Source organism: Carettochelys insculpta, chromosome 6 (assembly GCF_033958435.1).
Source record: "Carettochelys insculpta isolate YL-2023 chromosome 6, ASM3395843v1, whole genome shotgun sequence".
Lineage (NCBI taxonomy): Eukaryota > Metazoa > Chordata > Testudines > Carettochelyidae > Carettochelys > Carettochelys insculpta.
Window position 1 is genome coordinate 82,451,797 of NC_134142.1, and position 27,823 is coordinate 82,479,619.

General features: G+C 42.8%; 1 protein-coding gene across 2 annotated transcripts in view; it reads left to right on the forward strand.

Annotated features, from left to right (window-relative positions):
* The window catches only part of CAT (catalase), a 42,026-nt gene extending 25,814 nt beyond the window's left edge, over window positions 1-16,212 (forward strand). Inside the window, exons 9-13 of one of the 2 annotated variants that reach the window (XM_074997482.1) lie at window positions 612-750; window positions 9,437-9,567; window positions 12,579-12,686; window positions 14,499-14,585; window positions 15,393-16,212. In XM_074997482.1, the coding sequence (XP_074853583.1) occupies window positions 612-750; window positions 9,437-9,567; window positions 12,579-12,686; window positions 14,499-14,585; window positions 15,393-15,458 (531 nt within the window). In that variant the 3' untranslated portion in view covers window positions 15,459-16,212. The remainder of the gene's footprint in view (window positions 1-611; window positions 751-9,436; window positions 9,568-12,578; window positions 12,687-14,498; window positions 14,586-15,392) is intronic. The other variant, XM_074997483.1, reaches the window with a different exon arrangement.
* Window positions 16,213-27,823: the final 11,611 nt, after the last annotated feature.

Below are 27,823 nucleotides of genomic sequence, written 5' to 3' on the forward strand. Positions count from 1 at the left end.
CTAAGGAGGGAATTATGCCTTATTACCTAGCCCAAAGCCTCTCTTGAAAAACAAAGTCACTGAAACATTGTCAGGGAAATATGAAGGAAACTGCACACACACAAAGAATCTTGAAAATAATCCCTGGAAATTGAGAGTAACTTGTCATTTTGACTTTTTATTAAGGTTTATTTTCATGTTGCAAAATGTGCATTTGATCACATAATTGTTTATTTCAGAATGTAGTAATGAAAAATACACTCAGAAAAATATGTTCAGGGTCAAACTGAGTGACATGTGGAACTGGGAAAAAGTTGTCCCCCAGTCAGATTGATGGGGATCTGGGGGGAGGGCAGAGGAGGGGAGAGTTTGTCTGCTTCTGCAAAGTGGGTGCTGGTCACTTTTCTGGATTATCTGAATATATTTTACTTAATTTGCTACCATGGGGTGGGTTTGGGAAGGGAGACAGCACACTGGTGCACCTCAGTGCCCCTGTTCTCTGTGACATGTAGTAGTGTAGTCTCCTGAGGATGCTGGATGGTGGCCTGTGTTATACAGGAGGTCAGACTAAGTTATCTGATGGTTCTTTCTTGTCTTAAGTTCTGACTAAATATAAGAAAAATTGATTTTAGGGTCGTCTTTTTGCATATCCTGATACTCACCGGCACCGTTTAGGACCCAACTACCTACAAATACCCGTGAATTGTCCCTATAGCACTCGTGTGGCGAACTATCAAAGAGATGGACCTATGTGCATATCTGACAACCAAGGTATCCTGAAAATACTATGAAGATAATACATTTGCATTATGTATATAGGGAGTAAAAGGACTTGTCTACTGTTGATGATAGTTTCTTTCAGAACAGAATCAGCCTATAACTTGGCAGAAGTATTTGAAAACAAACTGATTTGTGATACTTTAAAATACTCTTTCTAGTATGTTTTCAGCAGTAAGAGACAGCGCATATTCTACTCCATTTACAATGTTCCTTAAATAACAGGATTTACTTTTTGTTTTGTTTTTAAAGTATGTTAGAGGTATGTAAAAGCTTCTCCTTAATGAGGACTTCACTACATTTTCAGAGTATAGATCCATAATATTCAAGTGCACGCCACTTAATAACTGATCAGTTTTCATCACTTACTGAAATCTGTACCTACATCTCTGAATAGTAATGTGAAAGTGTTTACAGTTTGTTATTTGCACCTTGACTGAATTCCAAAGAGATACTTGTTGTTCATATACACAGTGCTTGGAGAATGACACTTTAAATGCTGGAGTTTAGTTGCTTATTTAATTATATGAAATGTTCAAACTTAAAAAAAAAAAAAAAAAAAATCCTTTCTATTGTGTCAGAATGATGTGTTTTCAGCCTAGAAACTTCCATAGCATTTACACAGTTGCAGAAGGCAGATTTATACCATTTTGGTATTATCTATACTGTTTTTCCTTTTATAATTTCTTGAAAGATATACAGTGATTTTATTTATTTTTACTGGCCTTTTAGGAATATTTGATAGACGTCTTTAATTGCAAGTTGTAAATATACTAAAATTGCTGATTTGTAAGTCTAGGAACCATCTGATCTAAAAGACAAATGGACTAATGAGTATGTCTTATCAAAGAGTAGGACACCTCCCTCTTATATGAGATACCAGTTTGTTATAGATATCTTTCTTTGTCAAGACAACCAATGTTATAAGTTTCTTGATTGAAAAAGCTGTAATTATGTAAAAGAATGTGAGGGTGTTGTTGTCATGGGCTGAATCACAGAAATCCCCTTGGGGAATGTCTCCTAGTGCACTGATCAAGTCACTTATGTCCACCTTCCTGACCTCTGGGGCTCCCCACCACCAGACCTGCTATACTAGTAGCTCTGTCCTGCCCCCAAGCCAAGGCACAGAGTTGGGGTTACTGCTCCCCTGCAGACACTGAAATAGTTCAGCTCTTGGAGGACTCAGCTACAGAGCCACGTATAGCTCCCAGGAAACCAACTCCCCCAGAGGGTCTAAAACCCCAAATAAATCTGTCCTACCTCATATAAAACTTATACAAAGAACCTCATAAAGATCCCCTTTACCAATGAAACAAAGAGATGCATAGTGGTTGCTTCCCTCCTCCCCTCCACCCACCTGGTAAGTTATTAACAAGTGTATTTTTATTAAGTATTAAAAAAGTAGGATTTAAGTTATTACAAGTGAAAACAGACAGATCAAAGTAAGTTACTGAGCCAAAATAATAAAAAATGCACCAGCTTACCTTGTTACATGCAAATTCTTACCTAAACAGTTGTTCTTATCTCAAGTAAAATGCTTCATGTCAGAGTTGATTTTACTCTGGCCTGGGTCTACAGCTTTTCAGAGTTCTTTAGAGTTCTTTCCCCCACCCAGGTTTCCTCTGAGGGGGATCAGGTGGTTTCAAAAGCCAGTGGAAGATAGAGAGCTGATTGCTTCCCATTCCTTAAATAGATGTTCCCCCGCACCCTCAGCACAAGAACCTTTTTGGTCAGTCTCCTCATCCCTATGGAAAAGTAATAAATTCAAGATGGAGTCCAGTAGCAGGTGCCATGGTCACACACCTTTCTAGGACCAGTCACAGTTTAGGCTTACAGGAAAAATAAAACCATTGACTGGCTGTTAGTTCGAGTACTGAGCCATTAAGTTCCTAAAGTATCACTAATGGCCCTCATTAGCACATTTAGAATTAAAAACAGATTCACCCATCAAAATTCTAATTTATCATAAAAGAATGATATATGCACAAAAAGAGGCTGTAGAGTTTCAACAGATTGTGACTTCAAAAAGACATGACTTATTTTTCCATAGATTATCTTTGAGTTATGCATACTGATATTCATAAGCCAGTTTTCATAAAGCGTACAGGGGACCACGACAGTTCTTTTTCAGAACGTTTCAAGAAGAAGAAATGCTTAGGATGTGTGATCAGAAATGTAAGCCTACAGGAAAGAAACAGGTCTCTTTCTCCTTTTTGCAAAGAATTACTTTACTTTAAACCCACACAAAGAATTCTAGAACTGTCCTTATTGAAACTGATTTCTTATGTACACACTCTGAAGTCTTCATGGTTTAAATGTAAAAGAGAATATTTATGATTAGGAAATATTTTACAGAAGATATTAGTTACTTTCAGCCTTTGATCATTTGATGCCATAGAATCATAGGGCTGAAAGGGACCTCAGGAGTTCATCTAGTTCATCTCCCTGCTTCAAGCAGGATCAACCCCCACTAAGTTATCCCAGCTAGGACCTTGTCAAGCCAGGACTTAAAAACCTTGAAGGATGGAGAATCCACACCTCTCTTGGCAATGCATTCCAATGCTTCATCACCCACCTGGTGAAGCAGTTTTTCCTAATATCCAACCTACACCTCTCCCTCTTTAACTTCAGATCATTATTCCTTATTCTGCCATCTGACACCACTGAGAAGAGTTTCTCACCCTCCTCTTTAGAGCTCCTCTTCAGGACATTGAAGGCTGCTGTTATATCACACCTCAGCCTGTCCTCATAGGTCTTGTGCTCCAGCCCCTTAATTTTTGTTATCTGGCATTGCTTAAGCAACTTGTTACCAGACTCAAAGACAAGAACCTGCTCTCTAAGGATGGTAAGAAAAAGGCCATTATCATGTGTGATTGCCATTTAAGTTTAGGCACTCTTTTAAAAACTTCTTAATTATACAAAACAACAAGAAATAATTTAATTCATGTAAATGAATGATCATATTTAATTTTTAAAATGTTATTAATATTCATTGCAGTCTTAACACAAGAAAATTAGCTTAACTGGCTTCTTTGAATTAACTAAGTCAAATATTGTGATTTTGTAGGACCTTAGTGAGGAGTATTTATCTCTGCTCATTTGGTTTTCCATGCTAACCCAAACAGGGTTAGTCAACTATTAAACAAAATTCCGTTTGCTCATGGTTATCCATGAGACGACAAAGCTATGTCCGCACTATGGACTTTAGAATGGGTGACCTGTACTGCTGCAGCTGCACCATTCTGAGTTCTCCTTTGTAACCACTTTATGCCTGCAGGAGAAGACTCTCCCACCAGCATAATTAAACAGCCCCAATGAGTGATAGTAGTGATGTGAGCAGGGAGTGTCAGCTGCTGACATCATGGTATCGACACCAGGGCTTTTGTCTGTCTTGGTCGGGATGTACTTTTTCACGTCCATGGCTAACAGAAGTTTTACCAACAGAAGTGCTAGTGTAGACGTATCAGTACAGTATTGAGTCTTTTCTTAGGCTATGGGAGAAATATGTATTTTGTGTTCTTTATAGAAAAAAGTAGACAACTCTTAAGATAGAAATCTCTGTTCAAAGCTCAACAGAGCAAAACATGGTAAAGTAGCTGTTGCTTGCAGCTTGTATGCTGTGGTTTTTCTTTTCCTAGTCATGAATTTAATTGTAACCATTATTAGTAATTAAAGGTTGAAGTATTAATGTAGTTTTAATATAGTTTTAATTAATAGTCATCTGTTAATTATTTTGCTTGTCCTTAACTGAGACATGATGAACTCCATTTGACTAAAACTGTGGGAGTTGCATCCCTGAAATGGCATTGAGAAACAATTAAGATATGATCTGCTGTTTCTTGTTCTGCTAGACTATAAAGTTAAGTACTTTTTGGGATTGTTAGCTGGTGCTCAACAATTTAAAGCAGCCTCTTTAACTTGTATAAGCCTTGATCCTACAAGAAGCTGAGCATTCTGGCTCCTGATCCAGCAAAGCAGTCAGACACATGGTTTATGTGGTCCTATTGAAGTCAGTGGCTTCTTAGATAAATGGGTCTCCACGTAGGGTTAAAGCTAAATGGCTATGTCTACACAAGAGTGATCTGCTGACAGAAGTTACCGTCGGAAGAGATCTTCCGATAAAATGTCTGTCAACAGAGTGCGTCCACACATGAAAGTGGATCAAAAAAACCCAGCCACTCTCTCGATGGAAAGGACCCTGGAACCTTGTCAGACAGGGTCTCATGGCTGGCAGTCTCTTCTGGGAGCCCCAACCTGGTGTGCCCTTAAATGGACTCCCCCATACCACGTTCTCTGCCCATGCTGAGGCTTGCCTACCTCCAAGAGGGGCAGCATAGCTAATGCAGGGCTCACATGCTTTCTGTGAGAGACTGTGCTTTCCAGATAGCCATGGTGCCAGATCATCCCCCCGGTCTTGCATGGGACCACCTCACAGGTGCTTGTACTGCGACTCATGCTGATCACTGACATCCTCCACCTCGTCTTGGGAGAAGCACCTGGTACTGGGCCTGAGGAGCATGCCCTCAGGGCTCCCCTGCGCTCGCTTGCTCCCTCGAGTGGTCAGGTGGGTGTGGAGGAGGACTGGTCATGGGGTAGTGGAACGACCAGCAATGGCTCCAGAACTTCCAAATGAGGAAGGACACCTTTCTGGAGCTCTGCACCTGGCTGTCCCATGCCCTCTGCAGACAGGACACATGGCTGCTGCCTGCCATCCTCCCTGTAGAAGTGGGTCACCATCACTCTATGGAAGCTTTTCACTCCGGACAGTTATTGCTTCATTGGGAACCAGTTTGGAATGGAAAAGTTCACCATCAGGGCCCTCCTTATGCAGGTAACGAACTCTTGGGCTGCAGGCCCTGCATGTGGCAGTGGGATGGGGTTCCACCCAAGGGGGGACCCTTGGGGAGCAGGGCTGGGGGTGAAAGGGTGGGATTGGGGAAGGGGTAAGCTATGTCCCTGGGGGACCCTGCTGTCCCACTCTCACACTGACCTGTTGCCAGAGGGATGGCCTCATGGGGAGGGGGCCTGCAGAGCCCAGGGGGAAGGGGACGGGAAGGGGAGTCTGCTGGGGCCGAGGGACACCCTCCCTCAATCCTTCACGTGTGTTTGATCTCCTTCCCTTGCAGGTAGTGGTGGTCATCAACACACTCATACTCTGGAGGGTCATCTGCATCATAGACCTGGATGCAGTCATGGCCATCTTCACTGCCCTGGGGTTCCTGAACTCCTTTGGGGCAATCAACAGGACCCCCATCTGTTTCCCAAACCACAGTGCGGCGTGGTACATCAGTCGCAAGGGATACTGATCTGTTGTGTTGCAGGCCCTGGTTGATCACCAGGGATGGTTCCTGGACATTTGTTGGGTGGTTGGGCTGGGCATGCAACGCGCAAGTGTTCCGCACCTCTGGCCTGTGCTGGAGGATGAAGGCGGGCACCTACATCCTCTGCTGAGAGCTGGTAGTCGGGGTCATGTACGTGACATTGTCTGTGGTGGGGGATGCTGCCTACCCCTCATGCCCTGGCCCATGAGGCCATACACTTGCCACCTGGACCCATCCCAGGACCTGTTTAATGCCCACCTCAACCAGACATGGATCCAGGTCAAGTGTGCCTTTGGATGTCGTAAGGCACGGTTTAGGTGTCTCCTCACCCAGCTGGACATGGGGGCAAAATGTCCCCCAAATGGTGGCTGCCTATTGTGTCCTTCACAACATTGCGGACGAGGAGGTGGGGATGCCTTCCTTCTGGGGTGGTGGGTGTACGCTCACTGCAGCTGTGAAGAGCTGGGCGCAACTCCGGTCTGCCAAGCCCGCAGGAGTGGGGTGTGGATCCATGAGGCCCTACAGGAGAGCTTCTCCCAAGGACCCCAGTGACCCTCTGTACCACAACCCCACCATGACACCCTCCCTTTGCCTACTCATTCCTCCCCAGTAAAGAGGGGTGCAGGGGAGGTCAACAAATAACGTGTTTACTTAAAAAAAGATGTGTGTTATAAATGTTGTGCAAAAAAAATGTGCAAGGATATAACTATACACAGTGTTCAGGGGTGGGGGCTTGGGTTGGGGGGCATCCATACTTGGTTGGGGGGACTTGGGACAGGGGTCCAGGGGCCATGACCCCACGGAGGAGAGGGATCCTGAGTGGCATCAGCCACGGGATCCCCTACCACTGTAGGTCTGGGTTCTGCATTTGGGCTGGGAACAAAGGGAGGTACAGAGGTCGGGGGCCGGGGGAAGCTGCTGCAGGATCAGTCATGGCAAGGTGAGTCAGGGGCTGTGAGGCAGGGGATGGGGGAGGGGCTTGCAGATTGTGGGCGCCGGCCATGGCCATTGCCCACGGGGCAGGTCAGTGGAGGGAGCAGGGGTGGCGGGTGGAACGGGGGCATTGATTGTGGGTGCCTGGGACCAGAAGGCCCGCCAGATGATGGTGGCAGCATCAACTGACGTCATAAGTTGGTCCGAGGTCCACATCCACCTCTCCTGCTCCCATGCCCCTCCAGGAGGTCAGTCCCTCTCCTGAGGGTGGCCATGTAGGCCTGCAGGGCATCCTCGTCAGGCTGGTGATGGCTTTCTGGTTGTGGGCTTGCCCTCGCGGTGGTGGGATGCCAACTCTCTCAGGCATTGGTCCTGGGCTGCCTGGCTCCAGTCCTGGGATGGGGCTGGCTCAGCCTCAGGTGGTGCAGCTGTAAGGATGAGAAAGAGGAGTGACAGTGAGTCATTTGCACAACACAGTCTCTAAGGCCCTTCCCCCACACTCTCCATGAGCAGCAGCTACCACCCTTGGGCTTAGAAGTGGGGATGACCTGGGAGCATGGACATGTGTTCCCTGTACGTTGGGCTCTGCTGTGTTGGGGACACCGCAGTCCTTTGGGAACTGGGCTGATGGTGGCGCTCCCTGCAGTGTTAGGACCTGCCTGAGCCCGCTTGGTGAGCCTGTCTGTGCCCGCCTTCCACTGTGCCCAAGGGTATGTAATGCACGGGGTACTTAGTGGAGGGTTCCTTAAAGGGGTCTGAGGATGTACTGAACATGGCCTGGCTGGAGGGGCGTGAGTTCAAGGTGATCACTAATGTGCCCTTGCTCGAGTCAGCGTCTGAAACTGGCTCTGGTTCTGTCTCTCGCAGGGTCCTGGGCTGCTGCTGCTCTGGCAGCAGTGGAGAGGCCTCCTCGTCTGTGTCCACAGCAGCAGTTGGGGGGGGGGGGGCACCTGTCCTCGCCCCTTAGGAGCTGGTGAAGCTGCTCGAGCTAGGGGCAGGTGCCAGTCCTGCCCCGACCTCTGGCATGTGTCTGGGGCCAGGTGTATCCCTGCTGGAGTTCCTTGATCCAGGCAGGGTGACCCCTGTCCGCCAGGGTGGAAGCCAGCCATGGATAGGTAGGCGTGTTCCTCCTCTTGGCCGAGGGATCCAGGAGGCTCAGCTTCTCAGCCCAAAGGCTCAGAAGGCTGTGTAGTCCGAGCCTGCTTCAGGATGGGTCCTGGTGTTTTGTGCCCTGGGGGGGCTCCTGGCACCCCTCCTGCAACTCCCTGTAGTGCCTTGGGGATTGCAGGGTGGCTGGCTCAATTCTATGTTGCTTGCCTCAGGCCAAAGGAGTGGCCATGGAGCATGGGCAAAAGCAGCATGCTACTGCCACGCTTCCCACTTCCTGCCACAGGGTTTCCAGGCTCCCTGCGGCTTTAAAAATGGCTGGAGGTAAGGATCATAGAGCTGTGGTTGTGGTGGACAGGGCATACCTCCCAGCCAGGTGGCTGGCACCATACAGGACTGTTCTGTCAACAAAAGGTCCCCCAAGGCATCCACGCTTGTTTTCTGTCAACACAGTCTGGTGACAGAGATGATTTACTGTTGAACGCATTTATAGTGTGGGTGCTCCATGCAGATGCTCTAGTGTAGGTACAGCTAATGTGTTCGAATATTTTGCTAGATTGTGGTCAGAGCATTCAGCATCTTGCATAATTGAACTATTAAAAATATGATATTGGAGACCGTATGTGAGGGTCGCTAAAGCCTCCTTTTTGAACAGAATACACTCCTTCCACACCTTAAATTTAATATCAGAAATTCCTAAGAAAACTCAGGAAATGAGAAATAGGTCGATTCACAGTCAGCAATTAGAAGTTGTTGGAATACTTTTGTTGAGTCCATTTTCATTTTGAAAATGTCATTTTGACAAAACTGAGGTTGTCGGGGGTGGTTTTATAAAATTGATTAAATTTTCCACAAAAATATTTTCCAAAATAGAATTTTTTTTCCTGAGAACTTGAATTCAGAAAAATGAAAATATTGTTCCAAAACGAACTTTGCAGTGCATCAGTAGCAATAGTGCTTAATCTGATTGACACTTGAAATATTCTATTTTTATATTTTCAGAATTTTTGTTTCACAGCAAGTTTTTTGTTTTTGCTTTTGTTCTGATTTAGAACAAAATGAAATGTTCAGAATTCCAAGTTTTGACCAGTTATTATCAGATGTGGATTTGAGGCTGCTGGACACTGTAACTGCTGAGAATGTTGTATGGCAACACATTGGCAGTTGTTTTTACAAAGAAAGAATAGGAAATACATAGATATGATAATAGGGTAAAAGCATAATCTAAATCAATTTGAATATATTCCTTTAGGTGTGCTTTATAACTTCACTGTCTCCTAACGATACTAAAACGACTGCTATTTTGATCTCTTTCAAAGGTGGTGCCCCAAATTATTATCCAAACAGTTTCGCTGGCCCTGAAGATCAGCCCAATTTGAAGGAAAGCTGCGTGTATGTTTCAGGAGATGTGCAGCGCTTCAATAGTACAGATGAAGATAATGTGTCTCAGGTAGGCTATGTGAAAAGGACTTTTGACATTGTTTGTGTTTATCTCAATGTGTGTTTTCCTTTGACACAGCTAAAGGCCAGCTCTAATGAGGAATTACATAAAGATCTTTCAAGGAATTTCAAGTAGGGCTATCAATCACAGTTAATTCATGTATTTAACTAAAAAAAAAAAGGTCTATTTTTAATAGTGTGATTAATTTATCAATTGAAATTTATAGATATTTTCTGTGATTGTCTACATTTTCTGATATACTGATTTCATTTACAACACAGAGTACAAAGCATGCAGTTCTTGTTTTGTGTTTTTATTACAAATACTTGCACTGTAAAAAAGAAACAGAAGTATTTTTTTAATTCACCTCATACAAGTATTCTAGCATGATCTCTATCATGAAAGTGCAACTTAAGAAGGTTATTTGTTTGCTGGGTCGTAATATGAAATATATGGCAGAATGAGGGTAACACACAGAGCAAGAGAAATACAATTCTCATCTAAGGAATTCAGTCACAAATTTTAATTAATACAATATTTTTTAATTAGTGTTATCAGCATGTCTTCTTGTAATGTTGGCCAAAGCATAAAAAGGCATACAAATATTAAGTATATCTGACCAGTAATACCTTTCAGTATTGGTTTATGAACATCTGTTCACATTTATGAGATTATAATACTGCCCTCTTCTTATTTGTAATGTCCCTTAAAGTGAGAACAAACCGTTTATCTTAGTGATGGTTGAACAAGAAGTGGGACTGTGTGGACTTGTAGGTTCTAAAGCAGGGGAGCGCAAATTGGGGGTGGGCCCCGTGGGGGGGTTGTGAAATTTCATAAGGGGGGTGCAGCACGATCAGCTGCTGGGTCTTGGGCTGATCTGTCTCTCTGAAAATGTTGAACTATGTTACTGTTTTTATGTGTATGTATTGACATTTACATACTGGTTAATAACCTTTTTACAGTCTACATAATTATTGTCTTACCCATGCCAAAAGCATTTCTTTTCATCTGAACAAACCAAAAGTTCAATTGATTTGGATTACGTTAGACAGTCTGGGGGGGCGGGGAGTGGAGGGCTGATAATTGCAGGGACAAAAAGTGGGGCTTGATGTAAAAAGTTTGCTCACCCCTGCTCTAAATTTCTACATTGTTTGTTTGTTTTTTGTTTTTGAGTGAAGTTATGTAACCAAAAAAAAAACCTACATGTGTAAGTTGCACTTTTATAGTAGAGATTGCAGCACAGTATTTGTGAATTAAAAATACTATGCCGACTTTTTTACGGTAATATACTTGTAATCAAAAATAATATGAAATGAGCACTGTATACTTTGTATTCTGTGTTGTAACTGAGTTAATATTCTGTTATTTAACGTTGCAATTTAAAACTGTGATTAAGATTAGTTTTTTTTAAGTCTCTCAGTTGATGAAGATTTATCATTTGACTGCTCTAAATTCAAAGCACAACCTCTAATTCTTTACACATCATTCTTTTATAGCAGTTGGTTCAACTCACCAGACATGACACATTCAAATTTTCATGTAAATTTCTTTGAGACAGAAGCATACAAAATTGCACCTTGACAAGTTAAAGAACCTATTTTCATTTTAAATAGTAACAAAGAGGAAGCTGTGCTAGTCTATACACTATCAAAACAAAAAGCAGTCAAGTAGCACTTTAAAGACTAGCAAAATGGTTTATTAGGTGAGCTTTCATGGGACAGACCCACTGAAGAAGTGGGTCTGTCCCATGAAAGCTCACCTAATAAACCATTTTGTTAGTCTTTAAAGTGCTACTTGACTGCTTTTTATTTTCATTTTACTGTTATACTAAGGCTATGTCTACACTAGCCCAAAACTTCGAAATGGCCATGGAAACGGCCATTTCAAACTTTACTAATGAAGCGCTGAAATACTTATTCAGCGCCTCATTAGAATGCTGGCAGCTGCGGCACTTTGAAATTGACGCAGCTCGCAGCCACGTGGCTCGTCCAGATGTGGCTCGTTTTCGAAAGGACCCTGGCAACTTTGAAATCCCCTTATTTCTATCTGCTGTTAGGCTATTTGCGTGGCCATTTTGAAGTTTTGGGCTAGTGTAGACACAGTCTAAGCGTAAGAGAATATAAAATCCAATATATAGTTCTGCAGATCTCATCACTTTTCTCTCATTATATTGGTAACACTTATACCTGTATTCTTCAGTAACATACTTCCTTTAGAATATTGTCATTTCAGTGAACTATTAAGGTATGTTTCTTTACACCAAGTAAAGTAAATAATAATTTTTTTGAGCCAATCTGATCACAAATTAGCCCTGATCTTTTTTTCCCAAGCTTGATGTAATTAGTTGCTGCAGATATCCAAACTATAACGTTTGTATCACATTGTGTAAATCAGTTCCAATAAAACTGGATTACACTTGTGTACACAATAATTAAATTAATTAGGCAAACAGCAGTGTGCGCAAGAATTTGTGACACAAGGCTAGAAATGAAAAGTGTTGCCAGAACATCTGCAAATCTCTTTCATGCTTTAGATAGCTTGTTGCAATTTTAGATATTTCTCCTGTGTAATTGAAAGATGCAGTTGTAACAGATACTGCTTGAAATAGTACAATATTAACTTTAAAAATTAGAAGAGTAGTTAAAAATTGATTTTGTAAAAGTTTAATTTTACAGTTGATGCAATATTAAATTTTGAAATTTTACTACACTGTCTTCTAGCAGAATAGTGTTAATGGTTCTAGGAAGCAGAATGGCAGCATCTTTGATATTGACATGGAAGCAGAACTTTCATAATTAGCATGTCAGTCTTTTTGTCTCTTCTTCTTCCCTTATGTAAATACTTTGAGATCCATATCATGGTGGGAATCAGTTTGAAAGCTCTGGGAAAATAACAATCAGTATCTCATGCTAAATAGATTTAAAACTGAGCTTTAATAATTACTTCCTGTTAATGATGAGCTTTTTATAGACCCAGGTTTTGCCTTACATATAAGCTTAACTATTGACTTTAATCTGAAGGTGAGAGTGTTCTATACCAAAGTGCTGAAAGAAGATGAACGCCAAAGACTCTGTGAGAATATTGCTCGTCATCTTAAAGATGCTCAGCTTTTCATTCAGAAGAAAGCTGTAAGTAAGATCTTACTGTGTTAGTTTGTCTAGCTTCTGCTGGGTACAGTGTTGCAAAATGTATTGATCACCTGCAAATATAACTGTTTGGGGATGAAAAGAGATGGTCAGAAGTTGCTGATTTATTCTTTATTATGGGCAAAGGATGATCAGCTGACACTAAAGAATTAACACCCTTTGTACATAATCATCAAGGAAAATGCTAAAATTGGCAGTAGGATAAGCTGACGCTTTCAGTCATGTTTGGATATACAGTGATTTGCGCTTCCTTTGTGGGGGTAGCCCAGCAGAATTTTAAGTGTATTAAACTGTGTAAGTGCTTTGCACTAGGTGTTTTAAAATAACTTGCTCAACCTTCCCCATCCCCCTCTGCTATCTCTAACGAACTTCATTTGGTCAGGGCCATAAATGTGGTGTGTGGTGGTGGTGTTTTTTTTTTTTTTTGAGCGTGGAAATTTTCCTTTGCTGAAAATATCCAGGGTAATAGTGTCTGTGGTGCTAGGAGGAAGAATGGTATCATCATTCCCAATGGAAAACACCTGTGCAATGATTGTTTTAATTTGCACTAGATCAGAATGTTGTCCTAGATGACTTACTAGAAAATACAGAGCGAAAATACATGTGATTCACTCACTTCTAGCTGGTCTGTTGTCACTGAGGTAATTCTGCATCATGGTGCATGTGCAGAATTCATGTTCCTTGCAGACTTCTTTGCTTCCCCACAGAAGCGTGACCCCTGTTGGGGAAGCAAAGGGGATCCAGAAGAATGATCTTGCAGTGCTCCTTGACGATGCAGACAGGTCAGTTTGGGGTCCTCAAGCAGCCAGTAGAAACATAAATCCACAGTAGGGAAAAGAATGTGAGCTGAGGGGGCACATTAACACAGGGTGGAATCACATGGGGAGGCTGGTCATGTGGCTGATGGGAGTCCCTCTCCCTCATGTCCTTTGTCACCAGTCGAGCAGGGAGTGCAGGGCTTTTGAGGAGGTAAGCATGAGGCAGGCTCTACCCCACTTCAGGCAGAGCAAAATAGAGCAGCCTGACAGATTAGTGAATTGTTCCCATTGTCCTTGTGAATTACCTTAGGGGTGTACAAATTTTGAAGACATTGCCAGAGAGGTGTAATGGGCAGTGTGGACTTATAAATTCTTTAGGTGCTTTAGTAATTTAGAACCAATCTAAATTTTTTGACTGAAGAAATTTCCTACCATAATATGCTCTGTGAGCAGTTTGCTATTTATCTTTCTGGAGATGGTCAGTAGCCAAGATGAATTGTTTGCTTGATTTCCTCAGTTCTCTCCTGTTCTCCAGTTACCTGTGATGCAACACTGAACATATACTACCACTGACTACTTAACCCTTGGACTCCTCATGGAGCATATGGTCTCACATATTTGTTGAATAAGAATGAGAAATGGAAGGGTTAAACGTACCTATGTTACTCTTAGAGGATGTTTGGTAACTTATTTAAACTGTAATAAAATGGGTAGAGAACTGAAGTGAGAAGCACTGGAGGAAGTCTCCAAAATAATTGAAACCAGTGTGATTGTGGTGGTGTTTTGACAACAAAGTATGCGGATTTTTAAAATTTGCAGAATTTAGTTTTTTGGTGCAGAATTTTTAATATTTTAGCACAGCATCCTTGCAAGAGTAGTCTGTTTATGAACTGGTGCTTGATTTGGGGAATTGTTGATAATTCTTATGGCATATTGATGTTGTTAGGTTTTGGAGAAGGTAAGAACCAAGCATGAATGTGTAACTTAGAAATTAAATTCCTGTCTGGTTATGCCCTGATTTTCCTTGCTATTTCAGGTGAAAAACTTCACTGATGTCCACCCCGAGTATGGTGCCCGTATTCAGGCTCTACTGGATAAGTATAATGCTGAAGCTAGCAAACAGGTATCCTAGGGATGGTTTTCTTCTTGTTGAGACTTTGATTGGCTGAATACCTTAACTTGTTTCATGACTATGTACCTCGATGGAATATAGTTTTGAGGGTGTGTTTTTTTTTTTTTTGTTTTGTTTTTGAGGATAATTCAGTGTTTTCATAGTCATATGCTGAGAGAAATGCCACTAATAGTAATTGCAATACTAATTGATCCAAATTAATCTATAAGAACTGAATTATTTGTTTTTATGTTGCAGAAAGTGTTTTTCATGCATACATCTTATTACTGTACCTTGCTTAGCACATTATAACCTTACCCACTAAAATTACATACAGGGGATACAATCACTAAGCAAAATTTTACACTTGTGCAGTTTACTAAATGAGCACCACAGGCTGAACCTCTCTTGTCCCGTACCTTGGGACCTGATGAGAGAATTTCCTGGACCATGGGAGGTCAATATTGTCTCGCACATTACCAATACTTCCACTGCTTACTGGGTTCTTAGTAGACCATTTAGGGTAAATTACAGCTAAATAACAGCACGGAACACTGAGAAGGTCTGGCGGCTGGAAACAAACTGGGCCATGGGAGGCTTAGCCACACCCATGGTAAGTGGGTGTTTGGCTAACTGAAATCAGGACGAATTACCAGTGTTGCCAGATGAGAACGTTCAGGATTAGAGAGGTTCAACATGTAGTTGATTTCTTTAAAATGTTGATTTGATTGTATTCAAATTTAAGAAACTTCTTTGAAGAGAATCTGTCCTATATATTTGTTTTTTTATATAGCCTAATTAATTTCTTGTTGCTTTTAGGATGTGATTAGAACTTATACACAAGCTACACCTCATGTGTCTGTCAAGGAAAGATCTAACCTGTAAACTGTGCGCTATGTACAGTTGGTCCGTCCATGGATTTTACATCCACCTAACTGGAGAATATTTCATCAAAGAATGTTCCATTAACAAATGTAACAGACGTCTGCACAAGATAGAAGTGTCTTTCAGCCTTGATGCAGTTGCATGTCTATTTTTATATCTGCAATAGAAGTTGATTGACTCTAAATAACCTGTTGCCTTCTAACAGTGGTGCTCCAGGCTGTTAATGAGTTTATGCAGATCTCTTTCTCAGATTAAAATAACTTCTGTTTAATTTTGGAAACTAAACTCAATACTTAAATGAAAAGGTTTATTTCAATTGGTTTAGGGTAAGGACTGATTTCTGGATAATTACTAAAAGCAACTTACATAAATATTGTGATTACTAATAGAGATGAATTACTGTGGTATTCACATTAATAGAACTTGACTTGATTTTTATCAGAGATAAACTACCCAATATGTGTAATGCAATCATTACAGTTGGGAATAAAATAAACAGCAAGAATTAAAGGAATCCATACACGTACTGTAACTTTATTGCTTCGCTCTAGTTTCCTGCTGTATGATGTATCTGAAAATAATTAATCCATATTCAGGTGAAATAGCTTACCTAGGGCTAAAGTTAGTTTTGCTTACTTATGAAAGTAACGGTTGGGTAGATTGTATGCAAGGGAAAGTAGTGATGAAAGTAATAATGCTTTTCTAATAATTTACAGTTTAGCTTTTACAATAAAATTGCTTGCAGTTAACCAAATACAGTGGTGTTCTTTTTTAAGCTATCAGTAGTTGAACTGCACAGACCAAGGAGAAGTTTTCAAAATCCAGCACAATTTTTACTGTGGCCAGACACCAGCTTTACTAATTTAAGTGAATGTAAATCTCTTATAAGTTCATTTGAATACATTACTTTCCGCCTGAAACCCTGTAGTGCCGCTTTGTACTATTCTAACTAGAACGGGTTACATTTCAGCGGGGAATGAAAAATTCCTACCAGTAGGGCCAGTTCTGTTTTTATATGTCAGCTGGAATTCTTGTGCTGACCTCAGTGGACCTGGACCAGGGCGAAGACCAAAGCTTGTATGAATGAATTCATACAAGAGTCTTTTGAATCTTTCAGGATGAAAGGTGTTCCGTACGGGTATGCAAAATGTAATGTGGGCTTTTAATCTGTAACCTGGTAATGTTATCTGTACTTAATACAGACAGGTGTAATCTGTTTCTGTTAAAACAACTTTGAGGGTAACAGTTTAAATCAACAACAACACGGCTGTGTCTACACGTGCATTCCTCTTTCGAAAGAGGTATGCAAATGAGGGAAATCAAAAACGCAAATAAGGTGCAGATTTGCATATCTGGTAACTCATTTGCATATTTCAAAAGCGCTTCCTTTGACAGAGGAAAACTAGTGTAGACACTGCTCTTTCGAAAGGAAACCCAATCTTCGAAAGAATTCTTCCCTTTTTTTAATGGGAAGAAGGATTCTTTCGAAGATGGGGTTTACTTTCGAAAGAACAGTGTCTACGCTGGTTTTCGTCTTTTGAAAGACTATGCAAATGAGATGTCAGATATGCAAATCTGCACCTCCTTTGCATTTTCAGTTTTCCTCCTTTGCATACCTCTTTTGAAAGAGGAATGCAAGTGTAGACACAGCCCAAGAGTCCTGTGGCACCTTATAAACTAACATTTTGGAGCATAAGCTTTTGTGGGCATAGACCTGCTTTGTCAGATTCATGAGTGGGGGGGTTTACAGGTTCATGAAAAGAAGGGAGGGCCAGAGTTGACGATGTCAATGCAGTCATAGAAGATGTGGCCCATTATCAGCAGCTAACATGGAGTTGTGAACATCAGGAGAGGAGAAACCAGGTCAATTCAGTCAGGGATGGTGCGGCCCATTATCTATAGCTAATGTGGAAGTGTGAACATCGAGAGGAGAGACTGCTTTTGTAATTGGCCAGCCACTCCCAGACTCTGTTCAGTCCTTGTTTGATGTTGTCGAATTTGCAAATGAATTGTAGCTCTGCAGTTTCTCTTTGGAGTCTGTTTTTTTAAGTGTTTTTGAACAAAGCTGTCACTGTCATCAGCTGGCTATCTTCCTTGCTTCCTTAATCAATGGTCACCACATGTATATAGTGATCCAGATACCAGTTCCACACTGCCATCATTTGAGAATGAGTTGCAGTGTGTACTTTCTTTCTTTTTTGGCCATTGGCCCATCACCACCTGAATCATATGACAGTGGAAAGAATTTTAAGAGCCCAGCAATTGGCTTTCAGCTCCAGCACCTGTATCTAAAACTTTGCTCTGGATAAGTTTTAAAGTCCATGTATTCTGATGTCTTGGTAGTGGGGCTCCTCAGCCTAGAATTAAAACAGTAACTACAGTAGTTATATAGGAACTAATTACAAGCAGCCCAGCAGTAATGATCAACTTCACTGTTTTTAAAGCAAAATGTTCAAGCTGTGCATAAGAAGCTGGTATGTTTCAAGAGTCTAAGTGCTGATGATAAGGGAAAAAATTGAGGGGCAGGAGGACCCCACTATAGCACTTTCACATCTTCCTTACCAAGACCTGTTCAACTTTCATTGCAAAGTACAAAAGTACCCACAAGCATGTCCAAACTTCACTTCTCTTCTGTCTTGGATGACTAAAGTTAACCTGGCATGTTACTGTGTTCTTAATTTGGGCTTCACTCAATATTATAAAACATGAAAATTCCACATAGAAATTAAAATCAATGAGGGGTTCGGATCCTGCTCTTAAATACATAAGCACCACTGATGCACAGTGTGCATGAAAAATTTAGGTCAGAAAATTCTGAAATAGCTCAGTTGTCAGTCCAACAGCAAAACACTGGCATGCTCATTATCACATGTGAGACTTGAAGTAGAACACATCTGATTTGTAGGCAGCAGTGGATTAGCAGGCATACTGCTAGGCAGAGCTTGCAAGGACCTGAGTGTTTCTTGGTTAGTCAGTAGATCTTACGCACTGTAAAAGCAGTAACTGAGGTAGATCGGAATTGCAGGTATTAAGCATTTCTGACTGTCAGGCTTTTATTGTTTCAGGTTTCATACGCAGAGGAACCCAAAATTAATGGAAGTTTCAGAAATGTTTTGCCACTTTTCAAAATCACACAATCGAAGAGCTGTGACTAGAAAACAGGCGTTCTGATTGTCATTTTGTTTTATCACTCCACACTCAACATAACCTAACTATGGTTTATTTTAAGGGGAAAAACCCCACGTATTTGGTAATAAGCCAACCCCCTCTCTCTCAACTGAGCGGATCATTTTCCATCTGCTTTGCAGCCAGACACCAATCTGTTGACAGACATTTTGTTAGAAGATCTCTTCTGACAAACTTCTGGCGACAGATTGCTTTGGTCTAGACACAGCCTCAGGCTTGTGGGCCTCATGCTAGAGCACTAAAAATAGAGGTGTAGATAATCCTTTTTGGGCTTGGAAGTCCACCCTATTTGCCAGGGTACAGAACCCGTGCTTCAGCCCTAGTGGTAATAGCTACAGTGTCAGCATCACGGCACAAGGCTGAGTTAATAGAAACTTGCTGTCTCAGGGTTTTATTTTGCAGTGGGAAGAAGGGAATGACTACAAAAACCAAATGGTGTTTTTCTAAAGCCTAGGGGCAGAATTTATATTGGTACTTAGGCTACACAAGGCAACATTTAGGCACCTCTGGCATTCACAGAACCCGCACTCAGCTGCATAACCCTATAAGTTCCTTAAGTTTATAGATGCATCATTTCCCCATGGCTCCTAATTCCAGTAACTAAGCTTGCACACAGCTGCCTGTGTCTTGTCACCACCTTAAACAGGTGTCTGCAACCTGTGGCTTCAGAGCCACATGTGGCTCTTTCAGCACTTCTTTGTGGCTGCCGATGGTATAATTGGAAAGTAGGGGGAAAATAAAACCCTCCTGATTATTTTCAATAATTGGTGAACATCTAAGAGCCCCAAAATGAACAATTCATATCTAAACAGCAAACAATATGTGATCTACAAACATCGGGTAGCTCCCCCTACCGTCCTCCAGAGAGAGAGAGAGAGCGAGGAAAACAGTGATAAAGTGTGGGGAAATAGAATATTTAAAAAGTTTGTGACCATCCTGCAGTAAACATGCATTGCATTACAAATCATTGTGTGTGCACTGTTCTTAAAATAGAGATTACAGAAAGTAGGGTTTGATGTAATTTACTAAGGACCTCATATTCACATGCATTGTGGCTCTTGAATTTATTGAGTTTTTTTTACTGGTTTGGAAAAATTGGCTGCTCTTGCTAGTTTGGTTGCTGGCCCCTGACTTAGAAGCTCAGTGCCTAATCGTTTTGTCCCTCCAGCAGAATTCTCAAGATATCCACCTGCCTCTTTTGTCTTTGAAACCTAATCAAGGAGATGTGGTCTGCGCACATCTAAGCCCACACAAAATAGCCAGAAGAGATGGTGCCTTACTACAACCTTCACTACAGTCATTGGAATATTCATCTAGAAATGAGAGAGCTGGGATCAGTATCCTCTACACGATGTCAAGGAAAGACTCGAAGCTGAGTTTCTCTTTTTGAAGTTCTTCTACTTTTCATAAATAAACAGTCAGTAGAGCTGATTTATTACCCCAGCCACAGGGCTATAATCACTCTCTTGCTCTCTAGCCTTATTTGCAGGCACTAGTCATCTTCAAGTGCTACTGTGAGGTAATGTGAGATTCTGTGAGGTTGTGGTGTTTAATCCTTCTTGTGCAGTGGTCCCCACTCTTGGCCGATAAGGCTTGCATCGTGCCTGCTGCTGAACTGTATCAAGGATGGCATTGACCCTGCTGTGGAATAGGGTGTTTTCTTATATAAATAAACTCCACTCCCGAATGCTTGGGCCCAACAACCCCAGTACATAGCAGAGTTTGGTGTTTTAATGGGAGGGTATCAGTAGTGGGATGGTAATGGCAGGAGGCGAGTCAGTCAGTCATGGGAGACCGATGAGGATTAGTGATATGATAGCTGCTGCTTCAGCTGAGACACAAAGGAGAGGGGCCGTGAATTGGCAACTCTCACTCTCGGGGAAAAGGCAGAGACTAGCTGGGGCTAGGGAGATGATAGCACTCATGTATGAGGTTGGAGCAGACAGCAACAACCATGAGATGGTGACTGTCAAATCCCCCACTTTATGAACAGTGGCTTATGAATATGCATAACTCAAAGATCCTTTATGCTAAACAGGTCATTCCAGAGCTTGGGATTCCCTGAAGGTGTATGTTCTATTGTCATGCATGTATCAGTGTTGTGTGTGAAGACAGAGCCATTAAATGAGCTGGTTCAATGTCTATGTTGCTGTGTAGGAGTGAGGGTGGTAATCTCAACTCTATGCTTTGGCTGGTGGAGACCCAAGCTTCTGGCCCAGCAGGACAGGATGGTGGGAAGCCCCAGAAGGCAGGAAGGTGGGCATCAGTGGCTTGATCAGCACACTAGGAGACAGTCCCAAAGGGACCAATGTAATCCCACCCATCACAGTGACTGTCTAGAGCAGGGGTCAGCAGCCCCTGGCACAGATGCCAAGAGTGATGCGAGAGGCGATTTTTTTTTTTTTTTCACTGGCACAGAAGGTGGCAGTTCAGCCCTGCCCCCTCCCCCATAGACCTGGGAGCTTGCTCAGAGCCATGCTGCCTGTGGTTTAACAAAAGACCAGCTAATGCTACCAACCGCTACCTAGAGAATAAAGCTCTGCATCCTAATGTATGTATTAATGAAGCTGTTGTAAGTAGGACTATGAGCAACTTTAAAAAGTATCACTGGCACTCAGACTGTCCATAGAGGTCAAAAGATCAAATTTTGGCACTTTGCCGTGGAAAGGTTGCTTAATCCTGGTCTAGAGAATGGCTGCTGTGGAGGAAGTGCATAGAGCTGTCCTTGAGTTCACAGAAGAGTATTTTGGAGAGAATGATCCTTTGTCCTGTTCATCATTTCATCTCAGCCTCAGCTTTCTTTCAAGCACTAATTTTCACAGATGCCCTTTGAGGTGTTGCTCTCATACTATAGATAGGGAAATGGAGGCATGGAACAGATGAGTGACTTCCCAGGTAAAATGGGGAGTTTATAGTTGGCAATGGCTCCTGATGCTCTTCTGTGAACACTGCCAACACCCACACCCTTGACCCCTCTGAAAATCAGATTCGATGAGTCTGCCATTAACAATGTTTGTGCTATTGGTCGTACCTCTGAAACGTGGGTCTCTCTTTTGTCTGGCAGCTGCGGGACCATAGAATCTCAGTGGCTGGGAGGGTAAGCTGGGAGACCTGCAGCAGAGGGGCTGGCAGTGGCTGGAAAGCTGTGGTCTAGGACCAGTGGCTGGGCCAGGAAGCAGCAGCCTGGAAGCTGAGGCCAAGGCCGGGGACCCAGCAGTGCAGAGGTGGGGAGCCCATGGCCAGGAACCAGCAGCTGGGGCTGGAGACCAGGCTGGGAAGCTGGTGGCCTGTACTTGGTGTGTGGAGCAGGCAGCCAGGGCTGGGAACCTGGCAGCCTGCAACTGGGAACAGGAAGCCGGTGGTGTGGTCTGAGTAGTTGCAGGTGGCAGACGGGAGGGGAACCCAGGAGCAGCAAGCCAGCAGGGGACCACTGACCTCCCCTGATCCAGCAGAATCCCTGGTCCAGGACCACTCAGGTCTCCAGGGTGGCAGACCAGGCATGTCAAACGTGTAATAAATTTGGAGGCTACTTTTTTAAAGTTCGGTTGCTTTGTTTAATGGAAAACAGCAGAGCAAGAGTCAAATTCCAGAGTTCTGTTGCTGCCCACACAAAGCAATCGGACGGTGTATTTCATCCTGTATTATTCATCCACTTCACATCCAAACTATTTTTATTAGCACTGTAGCAGGGTGCGGTGAGGAGGGCAAAGGCATGAGTGAAAAACAGAGCTGACAAAGTGTGAGCAGCTGAGGAGTAGGCTGCCCTAAATCAATTTGGGCCTGCTGATGCCACTCAGGGCTACCTTTATAAGCCCTTCTCCATGCAGGGCAAGGGGGGAAGGAGAGTTTGGAAGGAGACTGGGAGGAACACCAGAGACCACAAAAGAGGAGAGGAGCCTCAGCAACCCAGGGGGTTGGGATACCCCAATGCAGGCGGACCTGAAGCCCAATCAGACGCTGTGGGGAACTGGTCGGCTGGAGGAGCCAAACAAAGGAGGGACTGGCTGCCATGGCTATGACTAGTAGAAGGAGGTACCGGGGGAATCGTCTGGGGGAAGTGGCCCAGGGAGAAGAACTGCAGGGGCAAGGACGAAGGGACTCAGCCCTTGCTGGTAGCAGCCATCCAGGGTCCCTGGGCTGGAACCTGGAACAAGTGGATGGGGCTGGGTTCCCCCCAAACCACCCCCTGCCTTAGCAAGGGTAACGGGGTTTGTATGGTGGGGCCAATGGACTGATCAGAGGACCTGGGGCCCAGGAACGAGACTGACCCTGCCACAGCACATATTAACAAACGTGTAAATCCTGCAATCTCATGGTGTCCTTTCCTACATACCTTCCACTTTCTCAAAAAAGTTGATTTAAATAGTTGCAGGCCCCATCTCGGGGAAGATGGTCTAGACCAGTATGAGTATTGTCATTTTAACACACATTTTACATAGCGTTAATTTGGTGAGATTATCCTCTGCTCCTAATTAGGTCTATGATTAATACAAGGTTCCTGATTAATATTTGCTTTATGTAATATCTTAAAGGCTCCAAGGCACCCTTCAGTCTGCGTAGACTATGGATCGCGCCTTTCTTAACTCCATTTAAGATCGTCAGTTGCAGCGTTGACTGTGACTGTGGAGGCCCACACGAGAGTGACCGTCCTTGCTACATCTGCTGCATATGTAGTGGGTGTCTGGCAGGTCCTTTCTGTCCTTTCTGTGGGCTCGCTTCTTCTCTGCCAGCTGTCTGATCTTCATCTCGCCCTTCTGAAGGCCTTTGTGTAGCTCCTGCTTCCAGCTGCTGCGGTCATCTGCCAGCTCTTCCCGACTATCTGGGTCAATGTCTACTTCCTTGAGGTCCCTCTTACAGATGTCTTTGTAGCGCAACTGGGGCATCTGGGAGGTCTTTTGCTGGAGGCTAGCTTGCCGTACAGGATGTCTTTTGGGATCCTTCCATCATTCATCCTATGGATGTGGCCAAGCCAGCGGAGCTGCTGCTGCCTGAGGAGGGTATGCATGGTTGGAATTCCAGCCTGCTCGAGGACGGTTAAGGGTACGGTTAAGAGGATGGTTGTTGGGCACTCTGTCCTTCCATGATATCCCAAGAATGCACCTGAGGCAGCGCAAGTGGAAGACATTCAGCCTCTTTTCCTGGCAGGCGTACAAGGTCCAAGCCTCACTGCTGTAGAGGAGGGTGCTGAGGATGCAGGCTTTGTAGACTTGCATTTTGGTGTGAGTGTACAGCTTGTTGTTGTTCCACACTCTCTTGCTAAGTCTGAACAGAGTTGTGGCTGCTTTTCCAGTCCTCCTGTTTAGCTCAGACTCCAGTGACAGGGTGTCGGTGATGGTGGACCTGAGGTAAGTAAACTCATGGAAGACCTCTAGCGTGTAATTGTCAGTGCTGATTGATGGAGGTTCAGCGATGTCCTGACCAAGTACGTTTGTCTTCTCTAGGCCGATGGTAAGCCCGAAGTCCTCGCATGCTTTGGAGAACTGATCCAGCAGTTTTTGAAGCTGGCCTTCAGTGTGTGTTACTACAGCAGCATCGTCTGCAAACAGCATGTCTCTAATGAGCACTTTCCGCAACTTAGACTTAGCCTTCAGCCTTGCAAGACTAAACAGTTTCCCGTCAGATCTTGTGTGCAAAAAGATGCCCTCTGTTGAGGATCCAAAGGCATGCTTCAGGAGGAGTGCGAAGAAGATCCTGAACAATGTCGGAGCAAGGACGCATCCTTGTTTGACGCCACTCCTAATGCTGAAGGCATCTGATGATGTGCTGTCATATTGGATGGTTTCTCTCGTGTCTTTGTGGAAAGACTGGATCATCTTGAGTAGCCATGGTGCACAGCCTGTCTTGTGGAGCAATTTAAACAGTCCATCCCTACTGACCGAGTCGAAAGCCTTGGTCAGGTCAACGAAGGCGACATGGAGTGACTTCCTCTGCTCTCTGCATTTCTCCTGCAGCTGCCTGAGGGAGAAGATCTTAAAGGATTTGCTTAAAATCTGCACTTTGGCTGATAAAAGTTCAATTTTTTTCCTAAAATTTTCAAATGCCAGCAAATTGAAATAAAGGTTTGCAAGCAAACACCGTGCTAGCTGGTGAGCTGGGGAAAGTGAAATGTCATTCTACACAACGGTACTGCTCCACTTCTCAAGTCTTTTTCCACTCAAAAATGTTCATGATTCAAGCCAGTATAGTCTCATACTGCTCCTCCAGATTTTGCCTAGCCATTGTCTCTAGGGTTTCCCAGGTCTGAGGTTTTTCCAAGCCAGTTCATGGCCCCCGTCTGGTCTCCCTCTCTTGGGCCTTTGCTTGAAAAAAAGTGAAGAATCCTTTTCAGATTGTAGGATTCTCCTGGCTGCTTTCTTCCGCTCTGCCTAAGAGACAGGAAGCCAATAGGCATCCTGGAGCTAGTTTCCAGTCTTCAAGGACCCAAAAGACTTAAGAAAGGCAGTGGACAAACACATACACAGCATATGCCAGTACCTTGTTACAGAATACAGCTCATAAGAATGCATTCATTAGACCTATGTACCTTGACCCTGCAGTTTACTTAAGATAAATATAATCTAGTCTAAAGGCTAAAGTCCTCCTGGACTACAATTTTTGTTTACCACAGAGAATCAGCAATTTACTGAGCCAAAATAGCAGATGCCTGGTTTAGTCCAACAATATACTACCCTTAACTGATTTACACCAGTAAAAGTTAGGGGTGAATGTCACCATTTTTTGTACAGAAATCTAAAAATTGTAAACAGCATTGTACTGATCTCTTTGTATTGACTGATTTCAAAGACACACAAGTATCTGAGCTTCAGTTATATGGCACGTTCCACATTTAGTTATTTACTTACATATTTTAATTTAAGGATTTTACTGTTTCCCATCTGATGTGTATGAAGGCTTTTTCAACCAGAAAATAGACTGACTGCCTTACAAAGATGTGATGGTGAAATTAGCAGCACATTCTGTCAAATGCACGAAGTAAATACCTTCCCTCATAAAGAATACTTTGGTCTGGAGATGGAGAAGTACTGGGCCCAAAGCCCAGCTATTATGGGTCCGATCTCGCTGCTTCTACTGAGAGCTTTTAATATTTCTATACACTTCACAATTAGGATCTGTATTCCAGATGTGACTGTCATTCCCCTGTCTCGCAAAGCAGGTAACAAAGAAGCTGTCCATGGTTATTTCAGACAGAGCTGGAAATAGACCCTGGTCTCTAACAGGACAGATTGAAATCTGAACCACAATGCTTGTTAGCATGACTGCCAAATCTCTGGCTATCCCATGCTGCTCCCTGGCTGAGGAGCAGAATACAAGAGCCCCTTCTAACAAACATTCTCACAAGTAGCTGTGTAGCCCACTGGCAAAGGGTGTGTTGGCTCTCTTTATGGTGACCAGTCCAAAGAGAGCATAATAGCCTTCTTCTCATATCAATGGCTTCTTTACCTCAAGCAGAAGAGGTCTTGTTAACTTATTAACTTTTCATACATATGGTTTGGGGGAAAAAACAAATATTTTGGCAGCTCAAAGATAAGCGCCTTTCAGCAGCAATTGTTTGTTGTTTCTAAGTCTCATGGCACAGAACACTCGAATGAGAACTTATTAGTTCTGTTAGAGCATGCTGGTTCTTCCTGTTGAAGCCCCCAAAATGTATATCCCTGGTGTGGGTCTTGCAGTGATCAGACTATTTCCTATAGGAGGCAGTCTTGAATATTAGCTGAGATTAGCCTTGATTGTGGAAGCATCTTTTCTTATGCCTTCAGGGATGATTCTGTACATGCCGGGTCACTTTCACTGAACTACATTGCTTAACTAGTGGTCATCATATAGGAGTTACATTGTTGCTTCCGTGGAAGAAACGCCTGTTTTGTTTTTGTTTTTTTTTTAATTAACAGCTGGAAGCCTTGATCCCAGGGCTGGGAATTCTGTAGAAATCTGCCCTTGTCTTGCCTAATATGTAGTTTTGATTCATGTTATGGTTCATTTGGACCAAGAAAGGATTTCCAAGGGTTTTGTGCCTGCCAAAGGAACTTCTGGGTTTCAAAGGAAGTATATTTATAAAAATCACCCCAGGAAAGCCAAAGAATCAAGACTGCTCATGTCTATGTAAGACGCCATGAGGCAACATTGTAGAAAATGATAACAAAGGGTAAAAAGAATGTGAAATATATCATGTAAGGCCCAACCTGTCTGCCATAGCAATGTTTTGGGGAACCTGTAGCAACATGATTAAATCTGTACAGCACATGTGATTTGGCAGTGTTTGTAAACCTGAGTTATAGCCTTGAACTTCATCCCAGTTATAATACACTTAGGTTTCATCTCATCTGCATGACAAGTTTCAACCACATTTTAACTGGGTGACATAGTGTGGGTATATTCAAAAAGCAGATAGGCCCTTACGATATATGTTGAAAATTATTTCGGCTGAAACTCGGCCCTGATACTCATACAGTTAGATTTCTAGTAGAAAACAACAATATGATCACAAACTGGAGACCATGGAAGAATCTAGAGTCAGGTAATTGGCTCAAGGAGGCCTGGTACATAGTAAAGGACAATAGTTGTCAATCCATAAATTACAGTGTGATCCATTTTGCTAGTTGGTACAACTTCACACTGTACCTTGAGAAAAAGGAGCTAACAGCTTGACCTGTCAGATCGTACACAAACATTCCTAAGAGGAGCTAGCATACTATAACGTGGTACTTAGTTAACATCCATCTTACTTTGGTAATGTCTCTTTCCATTACTATAAAAGGCATGGTATTGGTCATGCTAATCATCCCTGGAATCTAATGGTCCACAGAAGTGATTTTTATTTCTCCTTTCCAGGAGCAATTTTGAACTGACTCATATCACCAAATATTGTAATATGAAGGTACATAAGCACATTGGAAAATAGCTCCAATTGCTCTTTGTAAGGCTGCATAAGTAGTTTTGGGATAGGGAAGGGCATTTTATATAGACAGAGACATATAAGTATATAAAGTGCCATATTATAATGTACTTTTATCATATGCCCATAGACTGTCCTACCCTGAATTAATTTCCAATATTTCAAAACTCTGAGCAGTCTAAGAAGCTACACACACAAATCAATCTTTTAGGTAAATGCTGTCTTGTAAAAGTTTTCAGTACTATGCCATAGCCCTGACATTTCTTTCCTCTGCCGATTGGTTCAG